At 33.7% G+C, this 14,138-nt stretch overlaps 2 protein-coding genes across 5 annotated transcripts; both read right to left on the bottom strand.

The window, feature by feature from the left end:
• Positions 1–1,081: 1,081 nt before the first annotated feature.
• Positions 1,082–10,065, bottom strand: Orb (polyadenylation element binding protein orb). Of its 4 annotated transcripts, none has more exons than XM_070298660.1 (12): positions 9,581–10,065; positions 7,288–7,606; positions 6,855–7,003; positions 4,894–5,159; positions 4,362–4,479; positions 3,938–4,262; positions 3,519–3,748; positions 3,350–3,442; positions 3,107–3,272; positions 2,840–2,967; positions 2,665–2,745; positions 1,082–2,555 (listed from the first exon to the last, which is right to left on the bottom strand). In XM_070298660.1, the coding sequence occupies exons 1-12, from the start codon at positions 9,599–9,601 to the stop codon at positions 2,415–2,417; spliced, it is 2,037 nt and encodes a 678-aa protein (XP_070154761.1). In that variant the 5' UTR covers positions 9,602–10,065; the 3' UTR covers positions 1,082–2,414. The 4 variants fall into 4 exon arrangements, with proteins under 4 accessions (XP_070154761.1, XP_070154760.1, XP_070154763.1 ...); XM_070298659.1 differs by having other exon boundaries at positions 4,362–4,491; positions 9,581–10,064; XM_070298662.1 differs by lacking the exon at positions 9,581–10,065 and adding an exon at positions 8,188–8,345 and having other exon boundaries at positions 4,362–4,491.
• Positions 10,066–10,448: 383 nt separating this feature from the next.
• On the bottom strand, positions 10,449–14,005 carry Cdc16 (cell division cycle protein 16). Its single transcript, XM_070298436.1, has 10 exons — positions 13,457–14,005; positions 13,232–13,384; positions 12,951–13,115; positions 12,656–12,815; positions 12,332–12,584; positions 12,176–12,255; positions 12,019–12,108; positions 11,552–11,861; positions 11,064–11,419; positions 10,449–10,953 (listed from the first exon to the last, which is right to left on the bottom strand). Exons 1-10 carry the CDS (start codon positions 13,559–13,561, stop codon positions 10,667–10,669), a joined length of 1,959 nt encoding a protein of 652 aa, XP_070154537.1. The 5' UTR covers positions 13,562–14,005; the 3' UTR covers positions 10,449–10,666.
• Positions 14,006–14,138: the final 133 nt, after the last annotated feature.

Here is a 14,138-nt window from a genome sequence, read left to right as displayed (position 1 = left end):
TCTCTTCTATTGAAACAGATAATGCTGTCATTGCATAGACTAATTTATAGATTAATCGTAACTGATTAATCGTCATTGAAATATATCCAAAACGCTTTGATCAAGAAAGCATGTATGTATATATATAATATTTTTATCAGTTATATTTTAAAGCACTTTTTTAAAATAATTGCTTATATATGTAGTAACCACGTTATTGTTCCACATGTCTGTGAACCGTATACATGTGATATATTTAATGGAGTATATATATAATTATATATATATATATATATATATATATATATATATATATATATATATATATAATGTTTCTTAGAAGATATTAGCTTTATACTTAACTGCGGTAAAAATTCTTTGTTATCACCTAGATGGACAGTCTTAGACTTTTAGTGACAGATTTTCATACATTTGCATATTTGTTGTAAGGTAAATTGCGCGCGGCCGAATATATAGTATATCAATCTTATTTCTATCGAGATTTTACTTTCTTCTTAATAATCTAACGTTATCATTATTCACTGCTAAAATATAACAAGTGCATAATGTTAAAACTCAAACATAAAATAACTAAACATTGTTCTATAATATTTTTAACACAGAGATAAACGAATTAATGTGTAAAAACGTGAAATGTGTGTAAAAAATTGTCTAAACTGTTTCAGCCTTGCAATCAACATTTTCTTCTGTTTGATATAAAAAGATTAAAACAAAGAGTAAAATATTTTTACTTATGTTAATTTCTCTTTTAATTAATTAGCATAAGTTAGATTAAAATATATATAATTAATGCAATTATATTTTATTATAAAATACGATATCGATAAGAATATGCTAATCTAAGAAATTCTGTATCAATATACTCTCTCGATAATATTTACCACCGACAAGGCTGAAACAATGCTTGATAAGCTATTGATAATTTGTTATAAAATATGATTGATGAAAACATGTCCATTCTTGTAAATCTAAAAAGATGTTGCGTCAATACGTCTCAATGATATTCACCACTAACAAGGCTGAAACAATTATTGGCAATTATTATGGCAGAAGAGAAAAAAAAATAAAAACAGGCATCAGATATCTGCAAAAATATGGCTTTTAATTCAACAAAAATGTATCAAAACGGGAGAAACACGAATAAAGGTTGAACTGTATTCAAAGAAGAGAGCTGCAACATAATTATACATAATAAGAAAAAAATAAAAAAAAAATAAAAACGAATCAATTCCCTACAATCCGCGCCAGAATCGTAGACCATGTACTTCTCCATTTCGTCAACCGTTAAACAGTCCATATGAGCGAAATATCTGTAACAACCGCTCGCTCCGGCTAATACTACAAAAATTCAGTCGATTGCGTGTCAGTAATCGCAATACACGTTTACTATCGCAATCGAATATAGAGATACATTGTAATCTAACGTAAAATTAACAATGTTTAACGTCATTGACAAGTATCATAATGGAAAAATGATCAGCGAGTTATATAATATACATTTGAAAAGTCTCCCGTTACATCATATTAATATCGAATATATATCACGCGCGCAATGTAATAATGACAAATAATTACTGGATAATTACTTTCGCCACTTCAGAATAATCCTTCTAGCATTATTGTAACAGTTCGTATTGAATTAAGCGTAATACTTTAACATGATAAACGCATGATGACGATATTATTATAGATTTTCTGAGAATTCTACGTGTTTTATTGAGCCCAGCTCAAATTACCATAAAGAAGCTCTATCGTCTCGCGTAAAAAATTATTGTCACTGCGAAAGCCAGAATTCGACTCTCACAACTTTAACAAAAAATGTGTATACGCTATGTGTATGAGTATACAGGTATATATGTATATATATATATGCGTATTTCTAATGCATATGGCTATAATCTAGCACCTACTGTACTCGGCATGATAGTATTATTTCGCGGTAAAAAAATCGATAAGAGAACCTGTCTCTTTAAGTGAACATACTAAATAAAAGTACATCGTTTGCGCTCGAACGTAGTAAAAACTGCGTTCGCAATAGGAACTTTTCTTTACAAACACGATTTTTCAATATTTATCTTGTCCTTTCGCACGCACGGTAACGATAATAAACCAATCGTTGCGCGTCCGCAAGCTCAATCAGCGGTGTGAATCGGCACATGTCCCCGTATCATTGGACTAGTCCTAGCTGTCCGTGGCTCCGCGATAAAAACTAAGTCTGCACCCTATTACCCCAATGTTCTAGATCAGGCGGCGCAACGTCGGTTAACCGAAAAAGTCAAAAAGGAACAAAAAGGAGAGGAAGACGACGAACGCAAAGCGAACATAAAGCAAATGTACTGAACTGTGTCCGCGTGTGTACAAGATTTTGTCGCTTCCTTCAAATCATCGTCGTATTTGATATACGAGAGCATACGTTAGTTGTTCATTCCGAAATTTGGACTCAACCCTATTACTTGATTAGTCTTTGAGTTTCTCGTCAAGGGTGTATGATGTGACATCGAGTCTACAGAATGTTGCCACTGCCAGCAGCTGCGGCAAAAGTACCGGAAACATGCCTAAACATAAATGCAGGCAGAATTTAAATAAATGTATACCATATACATATACATGAAAGGATTTAAATTATAAGAAAATAATCAACAAAATTAAATTGTTTTCACATACCACATCGCGACAGAAGTAATGTCCCTGTTGTACAACGCATCCGGAGCATATCGATTCTTCGATGTACGGGTCCACTTGTACCTGTAAAAGAAATGCAAATATAAAAATATATAATCTTTTTACACATATATAATAAATATAGTCATATTACATGTAGTTTTAGAATCAGACGTACCTTTTTCGTAAATTTGTCAGTCTTAATTTCTATGAATGAAGCTGTGATCGCTTTAAAGTACGATTGTTTCGTACTGAATGTAACACGACCGGAGCCTATCGGATATTTGTGCTTGTCCGTATCGATACCTATGATAGTAAACCTTATTAATTTTTGACATAGTATTATTTAAAATAATTGCGTGCATAAATAAACGAAACATACACAAAGTGTGTATAAAATTTAAAAAGTAATATTTAATCAAGATAAATGATGACAATTACGCACCCGCATAAATGACTCCATGAAAAAGATCATCCATGACTTTCGCTAATCCTGCGGCCGTTAGCATTCCGTGCAGCGCACCAACAAATACCGTTTTATGCGCATCGAGTCTTTGCGATGAAGATTTGACATAGTTGCTATTCTCGAGGATCCATGGAATCACTTGTACCTAAAATGGAATATAGTGACAAGAATTTAGTGTAACAATATATCTTTGAAAAAAATGTATATATACAATTAACGTACATCTTTTGGCTTTGAACGTTTGGATATAATTTTATAATACCATCTTTTACCATTGGTAATATCGTGGGTGCAGCAGGACAACATTGCTCTGACCTGAAAGATATATATATATATATCATTTATACAATCTTTGTATTATCCGAGTAATCAAATGTTGATAGCCGCGTACCTGTTTCTCCGATTCAAATATAATATACGCATATCCTTTCGGCTGAGCGGACGGTGCCTTTGTCGGCCACTCGACGCGAACCGGTCCAAATTGTTTGAACGTCGAAATTAGAATGGCTTCCGTAACATCCCATGGTACACCTCCCAGAAATACTTTAGGCGAATAAGCGACTGGTTCCTCAGTACTTTGTGGCAAAAAGCCGCTCCAAGTGCACGTGGGATAACAATGTGCTGAGATATATAAATAAATTGATAAGTGTTTACAGAATCTCCCACTTAGGTAATTTAGTATTATTTAGGTAATTTTAGTAAATTTAGGTAATTTGTTATATCATACATTCATGTACAAATAATAATAACAAAATAATTCCAATAATTTCTTGTGTACAGCGTAAATAGATAAAAAGTATCACTACGTACCAGCAGCACTTCGATGGGATCTCGCTACTCGATCAAGCGACGCTGGTTGAACCAATCTACGCGCGGCGCTTCCAAGACCGGTACAACAATTTTTTTCGTGATTTAAGAGAGAATTGAGAAAATTGCTACGATTTTGCCCGATTCCATGATGATGCTGATAATAATGCGAGCTTGTTGGATTCTGTTGTAACGATGACAAATATTTTTTTACAGCCATACGCTCGAATGCCGTTCTATTATTGGGGCACGTGTTCGCCTTCGACATTATGGAGTCCAAGGCTGACGGGAAGCAAGAATTCGACGAGGAATTCAATGATAAACAATTCTACGAACAGAAATTTCGAATTAGCGATATTTTACGAAAATGATACAGAGATGCATCTTAGACAATAAAAGAATTTTTGTGGAAGGAATACTCTCTCACCATTATTATGTCGGATAAAGAACCATCCGCGCTACCGATACCGCTTGTCTCTGAATCTGCCGGTGAGTTGGAACGCGAGCCGTTACATCCCAGAAAATGAGAGAATTCTAATGTTGGGCTGCCGCAATCACTGGCGTCAATAAATTATCATTTGTGGAATATACGAAATATATAGGAATTCAATAATCATTCTCAGCAATATTTCGTATATGTACACATAGTCATAAAATATATATTGTTTATTTGATTAATATATAATTCATTAATTAATAGAATGGAATTAATATATATATATATATATATATATATATATATATACATGCACACACAATCATATGTGATTTAAAATTAGTAAATATCATTCATCAAAATTTAATGTTAATTTAAATAACTATGAAAAAAAAAATATTTCTTCTTGTATTTGAAATAAATTTGATCAATTATTTTATATTGCATGCATTTTATACTTTTGAAATATACACTCTTACAATGTTTCATTCTCACTATTTTCATCTTTTGATTTTTTTCTTACCTGTACGGAGTAGAGCAACCTCGTATAGGACGGCCAAAGCATGACGAATCAATGGGTGATGACGAAGAGCCGGGATATTGAAATGATGGTCGGCTAGTTGGTGAAGACGGCGTATTTGTACTATTACTGGCAGTGGACGAATAGCTGTAAAGATCCGATGCGAAGCTGCCGGGTGTGCTTGGGCTGCCGGGAGTGGCCACCGAATTCGGCGAGCTCGGAATATCCAGGCCAGAGGAATTCGAGCAAAAGCCATGATTGCGATGGCACTATAAGCATACGTAATTAATACAGTAATTACACATATTACCAAAAGCCGCCAAAATCTTTATTTATCCTGCGCGTACACACGTCTCTCTTCTATACCATAAAGTAAATAAATCGTTCCTCTCACAATCATTAACGTTATTACAAAATAAAATCATCGATAGTATATCTCGATGAGTTCAAAGATCTCGATACATATAAACGTGAAAATAATTTCAATTATATCTGTAGCATCGAAAATTAAACTTGGATATGATACGGTTTCGTACTCTAGTTAAGCAACACATCTCGAAATTTGCGAGATAGTAGAAAAAAGTGTGGAATTCGCTTTGCACACATACGTTTCAAAGTACTTGGAATATGTCCAAATTGAAAGGAAGTATTATGCGATATGTGAGAGGACACGGTGTCTTGAAATGGCAGCGACTTTGCGCCGACTCAATTTAAACAGAAAAAGGCGTTCCCTTTAATAGAGCCGTTTGGCTCGCGTGAACCAACGGATTCTCGGTCATCGAAGCTATCCCAGCGCGCGATATTCATTTTATATCGAAATCATTATATTTATATCTTGAGCAAAATTTATTGAAAATTCGTTATAAATTTTGTTTTGCGATATTTGAATATTCAAATATTTGTATATTTAAATATTTTATGTATATAATTAATAATCAAAGAAACACAAATGATATATAGAATTTTTATTAATAAAATATTGTGATTCGAAATTTGCCATGAAAAAGATATCGCTAGGAAAGCGCGATAATTCTAAGATGTAAAATATGTATGCATATATATATATATATATATATATATATATATATATATATATGCGTACATATATATGTATGTAAAATATATAATACGATATGATGAACATCGATAAAGTTAAATATTAGAATCGTAAAACACGAGTAAGAAAATAAGATAGTTGGAGTTATTCCAATGGGATAATCATTGTTCGAGTTATTGCACCGTCGAAGAAATTTCTGCAGTACAATATGCTTTATGTTACATTTATCATTTTTATTGCCATTCTGTACGTAAAATTTATAGTTTGCTGAAGTTATTATTGCAATCGCGTTTTTTTATCAAATCATCGTCGAGTAAAATGTGTTCTTATATTATAGTGAACAATGCCTCGCAAGTAATAGCAACATAGTATAATTTTTTTCGTAAAATATTAATAATAAATTCTCAAAAATATAAATAACAATGCAAAATATATAAAGTGTAAAATAATAAAATAAAAAAATAATATTTTTGAATTAAAAATAAACATATTATGATAAAATTTCTATTTGATTACACTTTGTAGTTTGTCGATATAATCAAATTGCGTTCTCTTATTTATCAATTAACAGATTATGTTATCTTGACGTAAAATGTGATTTCCATTTATATATAATATTTTGCATTTCGATGATAAATATAAGTTTTATCACGATGCACCAATCAAATACTGACTCCTACTAATCCACCTACTCTCTATTACTTCTATCCAGTTGTAACGAAAGCCGCATTAAATATCTTTCTCATAAATAATTTGCTATGCATTTATATATTATTCAAAGATATCCGTCACAATGAATAAAAACTTTATCATTCTTTTAATAAACTTTCTCTTCTCGACAATATTATTTAGAATCTTAAATTTTCATTGGAATAAATCTCTATAGACTATGGATAGATATGCGTACCTCGTGTTGTTGTTGTGAAGATCCCTGGGTTTGATCGCAATTGCCAAATTGATAATTACGATAACTCGGAGAGCCAACCGTCAATTGATTTCCCATCAGCGATCCTCGGGGCAAACCCAATCCGAACATATCCGAGATTGCACTGCCGCCTATGTGTTAAAAAAGGACAAAATTAATACACTCATTCACGGAGTAAAAATTTGGCGCAATAAATAATCTAATAAATATCCAGAAGAAACTTTAATCCTTTCGCAAACAAGGTAAAAAAGTTAAGTAATACCCATAGAATCAAAATCTTTAAGGCAATTCCCAGTTTTTAAAAGAATTTTAGAAGACAACTTTATCATCTCACCTTTCATTTAATTCAAATAATTTTTTACATAAGTAAACAATATGCAAAAGAGAGAGCGGGAAAAAAAATGTTTCGTCTCACCGTCAATGCTGACATTCTTGTCAGATTGGAAAGAGGAAGAAGCATCCTGCGAGTAACTCGGTAGATGCGTAGGCGATGGCGGCGTTGGTAGATCGATCAATAAATTGTTGATCGATTGCAACTGATGCAATCTCTCGCGCTCTTGATCGCGTTCCTGAACCAGACCACGCTCCCGCTCGCGGGTCTGGCTCAGCTTCCGCAGTAGCAGCTTACTACGCTCCCGGTTCTGTGTCGTCGCATCCTGATGATGCATCGATGATGGTTCTGGATCAAATTCGATGTCCGTTTCGTCGCTCTCGTCGCTCAGTGAAATGTCCGCCTGCAAAATCGACATTTACTTATCAGTCGCGGAAGCGAATCTAGTGTACGGATAATATTTTACAAGCGCAAAATTTTTCAAGCATCATTTCTCTAACATCGAGATATCAATCAATTTTTTCAATTTTTTCTATCCTGAAAAACATCTTGATTCGGATACCGACAATCGTTGAATTTTAAACGATCGAAAAATGAGATCGAAAGACATTGAACTACTTTTATTTAATTAGCAAAAGCTGTAAAGACGTTAAATATGCAAATGAAGAATTGACTTCGAGAGAAAGTGGTTTCTTCTCATAATCTGATTTGGTATATACAAATACGAATATATACATTATCTTCATAGAAGAAAAAAAAAAAAAAACACTCCTATATATCTCACGCGTAGTTCAATATAAATTTGTAATTAAAATCACAAATTTTCAAATCCTTTCGCTGATCTTTTTCGAGATCGTTTAAAACTCGCGAAAATTATTGTGTCCGACTCGATTCGAAATAAACTCGCGATACAAAATGTAATATATATATATATATATATATATATATATATATACAATATATATATTTTACGGTATTTCTCACCCGGCCGATATCGCTTATTCCTCACCTCGTGGTCGTGATAACGAGAGGGCGGCCCGTTCTACTCGAAGAAATGGAACAATTGGCGCGCGACGTGTCACGCTCTCGATACGAACGACGGCGATCGACTGCGCGGCGCGCTCGAGGAACGAAAACAGCGCGCCTCCCGAAGGACACCACGCTGCCGGTCGTGGCGCGTTTATGGAATTCGCAAAAAAAAAAGGGGGGAAAAACATTCTTTAAGAGAATGAAGGGAAGGGGGAATATCGAGAAACACACATTCCACGGCTTTTCCAGGAATTTTGGCTTTTGGCGAAACCCGTCGAATTACTTGTACACATGATAATTCTATCATTGTGTTTACTACGTCACCGATGACGTAGTATCGCTCCGAGTCCTTTTCGTCTGAAATGAGTCCTGAAATGATTTCTCCTGATTTCTATTCTTTTCCATCGAAATAATCGAGTATCTCTCGAGATTATCGTAATCAATCTGGTAACAAAATGATGGTCTGATTAATAAAAGCGATAATAAAAGGTCTTATTAATATTTTCAAACGGAAGATTATATATTTATGAGTTTTCTAAATAAAAAAATTGTAGAAATAGATCATTTAATTATAAAGGCGATGGTGAAAATAATCATAAATAATAATAATAGCAACGGATAAAATTGTATTGCTTAGAAATTTATTACAATAAACTCGGAAATACATCTTATCGGAATTTCGCGCGCGTTCAAGATATCATAAATCCAGAACACATGTCCGTTATCAAATTTCGCAATTGACTCACCCCTCGTACAAATCGATTGACCCAAGAATTTTTGGCAATCGCGCAGGAATGCATCGATCCCGTCTGCGTATCGCAAACGTATTCGAACGAAGATATCTCGAAGATATATTGATATATTCGCACCGAGGGAATAAAATTTTCTCGCGCCTACGTATATGTATTACAGCTCCGATAATATGTATGCCGCCGTGTTTATTTACATTCGCTCTCGGCGCAGGACATTCCTTTGCTATATATACCTATTTATATCGTCCATATAGAGCGTCAAATTAATAAACGAGCATTTCAAGCAGAAGAATGATAGAAAAGAAAGAAAAGATGGCAATCGCCAGGATCGTTGGAGATAAAATAAGTGGTAATTGTGAAATCACAGAATCGCGATCGGTTTGACTTCCAACATCCTTGAAATGTGACTTTGTTCAAATCTCCATTTATATATCAGCACTTGTAGAGCGATATAAAATATGCGGCATAATATCATAAGAAATATGATTAAAATTGTATATATTAGGCATCTCAATACGTTGAACGCGAATCCGAAGCCGACATTAATCCCGGATAATCGGGTCTTAATTTAAAAGCGGACGAATGACGAGACTTACCGATTGCATTAGCGTGGGCATGTCCGTAGAAAGAATTCGTCGACGGTCCTGTCGCGAGGAGGAAGCGATTTCCGGGGATGTAAGCGATGTAGATTCAGCTGACGATACACACGGCTCGCTCTCGCACGGCCTCCAGAGACACGAACACGTGAGCGAGTGAGAGCCGCCGACTCAACTCGACTGTCGTCCTGTCGTCCGCCACTAATAACAACGTGCGATAAGCTTCATGTGTTGCACGTCTCCCGAGAAGTTACGTGCGAATGACGATGATAAACAGCAGCGACCGGTGGCAAGGGCGAGGGGTTGATGATTCCTCGATATAAAGGATCCGTCCGGTCGCGGTGGGAGATTTTAACACGTCGCGCGAAACGCATTCGCCGCGCTGTCTTTTCCCGACCTTTCCTTGCGAAAATCGTCTCCTTTGCGATTTTATTGATGATGGTACAACGGTGAAACGCCCATTCTTCCGCATGCTATACCACCCCGAATGAATTAAAGATTTCTCTGCTCGCATTTTCTTTCTTTCTCTCCCACCCTCCCTCTCTTTTCCCTCACACGCACGCTCCATCAAAGACCGCGACGATCCGGAATCTTTGAACGTATCGTGAACATCTTTATTATATATATATAAAATAAGATAAAAATAAAATATACATATATATTTTATTATTATCTTTTTATTTTCTTATACTCTATCATGTAAAAACGTAAAATTAAAAAAAAAACAAGAGCTTAAAAAAATAAAACTTTTTCCAAAAGCTTAAATAAAGAACGTGGATCCTAAAGAAAAGAGATATTCAATTTTATTTTTCACGACAGATACCTCAAATCTGAAATTAGCTATTAGAATTGTCTTCGTATCCTTTATTCTTCAAGCTAACACATGTTTGATACAATATCAATGAAATAAAATATATCTTGCTACAAGAAAAATTCACATAATTTTATAAGATGTATCAAAACTAGAGTATATAAAAAATGTATATACACTATTTACATCATCGTTTTAATACGCCGAATATTACATGCTGCGGAGAATAAATATGAAAAATTAAGCGAAACTATTTGCTTTATACATTGACAGATTTAATTATATTCTATATGCGCGGTCGATGAATCTAACATTTCGACTTCGGAGCTATCACCGGTCGAATAATTAACGACGTCTCGCGTTTGCCGTTCCATTTTGCCGGACGTACTATCTTCCCGGATCTTTCCCGTTTTACCGGAATTTTCTCCCCAGCTATTAGAGAACAGAATCACCCTTAATTTATCGATATCTTGACTGCTTGAATTATTGCCTACATTACTGGAATTTTCCAGTCTGCTTTCGCTGTCTTCAGATTTGTATTTCGGTATTTCCGTAGGCGCATCTGAAAAATTTCGTTCGTAAACAAATTCCACGATTTTATTCCACGAATTTAAGAATGCGATGTAAAAATTGAATCGATTATTACAATAACGACTGAATTGTATTACATACCAGGATATGGTGGCGCCTCATCAATCAATTGTTCCATTACGTAACCCAACATAGTTGCGGTAAATGTGTCGTCCCTTCTGAGACCGAGCGCTCTGTGAAAAGCATCCACTGCTTCCTGGATGTTACCCATTAACGCGTGAATAAAACCGATCGATGAATAAGTCGATGGATTTAATGGATCCAAGACTAACGCCTGTTGATGATATTCTAATGCTTCGACGTATTTTTTCATTTTTCTACAAGTGTGCCCCAAGTTATTCAGTAATGCTTCCCATTTACTGGGCAAAATCACATTTTTTACATCGCCCTGAATGCTTTTCATGGCTTCCTTAAATAATCGTTCAGCATTTTTGTAACTATGTTTAACAAAAATAATGTTAGATAACTTACATGAATAAATCGAAAAGATACACTTAATATCTTAGTTTTTCAAATATAAATGATGACACAACGATATTGAATATCAAAATAACAAAAGTGATATTTACTCTAAATTGTAAAAGCATATAACGCCCATTTCATGTATCACAAATGGATCATTTGGTGCTATTCCTTGAGCTTGTAGAAAGAACTTGTCAGCCAGTTTTAGATTATTGGTCAAACCGCACTCTAATCCGATATACAAAAGGGGAAGATGACAACCTTTCATTAGTTGTGATGCTTTAAAATATGCAGCCATTGCTTGATCGTGTTCATTTTCTACTGCAAAGGAATGTCCATATGCCAACCAAGCAGGACCAAATAGTCTATCCAATGCTGTAGACTTTGCTAAATATCTTCTTGCTTGGTCGCTTTTACCTTAAATATAACAATGTTATTGAAAAATTTTTAATTTTTATTTTTTATTCGCAAATATTTATATCATTTAAAATTCTTAAAATTTTTTTATTTCAATACTTTTCATATTTAGTGATATTTAATTATATTTAAAAAATAACTATTAAATAGTAATTACCTATGGTATAATAATAACATCCGACTGCAAACCATGCTAAAGCCATTTCCGGATACAAATCAACTAATCTATGTGCCAAATAAAATAAAGCTAAAAAGAAAATATCTCATTAACAAATTTAAATGCTGACATGTTTTTTTATTATGACAAAACTTACCATTAGTTTTTTTAAGCTCAACTAAGCAAGCAATGTGTACCGGAAGACACGAGTTGTGGTACGGATCCTTTTTCAAAATCCTGAACATTAAAAGTATCAAGTTATGTTTTGTTATGGAATACAAAAATATTTCACAATAGGAATTGGATTACTTACTTCTCTGTAAGCGAGAAACATTGATGATAATCACAGTTATAGTATAATCTTTCAGCCTTTGCAACTTGCATATCTAAATTGTCTGCCAATCTGTCAGTGACGCAAATTCCCATTACATTGCATGTAATTAACGATTGCTTTGTATTTGGCTCTTGATATTTTTTTAATTTGCTATCATACAACAGTCGTAGAAGTTCCGCTTCACCTTTCATGCATTGTTCAGCAAATGGTAAGGATTCCAAGAGTTCTCGCTCTAAATTAGCATTCGTTACATTAAATTATTTAAAAATATGATATATTCAATATAGTCAATATAATATATACCTTCGGAGGCTGAAAGCATTTGATTTTGCACCAAAGCTTCAAACGCTTCGTACGAATAAACATCACATTGTAGAGCTTGTTTATAGCACTCTGTTGCTACTGCTCTGTTATCCATGGCTTCATAAACTCTTCCTTTTACATATAATATCGAGCTCTGAACCTACAAGAAAAAATTGTATGCATAATCATCTTAAATATTAATATATAGTGAACAACTATAAATAATATTATTATAATATTATTATACTATTATTTTGCAAATATATTATGTATATAGATGTATAAATCTACTTACATTTTTTGGGGCATCCTGAAAAATGTCCATACGATCCGCAAATGTAATACCTGTTTGTGTTATATTAGTACATATTTCGGATTCATTGATAACTTGAAGAGCATCATTATATTCCTTCGCTTCTAGTAAACATCTCACAGTTAAGTAGTGACACATTATATCAGTCTATAACGACAAAGATATCATTGTTTAATTTAATAAATTATAAAGATGTTTCTTGTTAAGGAAAATTGTAACTGTCATGTATATTCATCTAAAAAATTAACAATTATTAAAATTACCTTCTCTAATCCATATCTTTTTATGAGATGCGCAGCACGATGGTATTGTTTCATGAGATACATACATTGTGCCAGAGTGCATATATCTTTTGGGTTCTCATTACTCAGTGATACCACTTTGTCAGCCCAGAACAAGGCGGCACTGTACAGGTGCTGAAAGTAAACATGACAAGTTAGATATATACTTAATCGTAGAGATTTGCATTTTATTTTAATAAAGCTTACCAAATCGATGTACGATCTGACTAATTTTCTACAATTTTCCAGATCAATGCTCTTCTCCTCTAACAAGTTATGCATGCTATCGTTATCGTTATCACGGTGTGACATGTTTAATTAATTCTAAGTTTAGGTGTAAGTGAAGTGTTTTTTTATAGAGTGCTTTCAACTCAAAAAAGTTATATAGCATATACAAGAGAACCAGGTTAGAACAGCGTACACACTTGTCAGATAATTAGATAACTAGATTTCTAATAAGAGAAAAAGATTCACAGAAATCTTAGATTTCTTTTCAAATAGATTTTGTTCATTCTAATAGCACTTTCTCGCATTTGCTCTATTTAAAATGCGTACAATAATTTTTTCAAGAGTGATTAAAATGTAACTAAGAGAACAGCTGATTTATTCTGATAAGTTTTACAGTGACGGGCAAAAACTCTATCGTTTGAACTGCACTCTCTTCTACTTTCTCTATTTTTTTAAATAATATAAATTTCGAAGAAAGAAGAAGAATATAAAGTAGATAAAAAGCGCCAGCAAAACGAATATAGGTTGATTATTTTGAACAGCTGATTATCTCGATTACACGCATGCGCGTTGCAACTGCACTTATAATTTATTATCAATGATCGAGGATAGCATGAATGACATACCAAATAATTAAATAACTCCTCTTGATATACTTTAT

The sequence above is a fragment of the Polyergus mexicanus genome, unplaced genomic scaffold (genome assembly GCF_030449975.1).
Source record: "Polyergus mexicanus isolate NDT 795.1 unplaced genomic scaffold, iyPolMexi1.0 SCAF_7, whole genome shotgun sequence".
Lineage (NCBI taxonomy): Eukaryota > Metazoa > Arthropoda > Insecta > Hymenoptera > Formicidae > Polyergus > Polyergus mexicanus.
The sequence above is the reverse complement of the archived record's forward strand: the minus strand, read 5'-3'. Positions and strand labels throughout refer to the sequence as shown.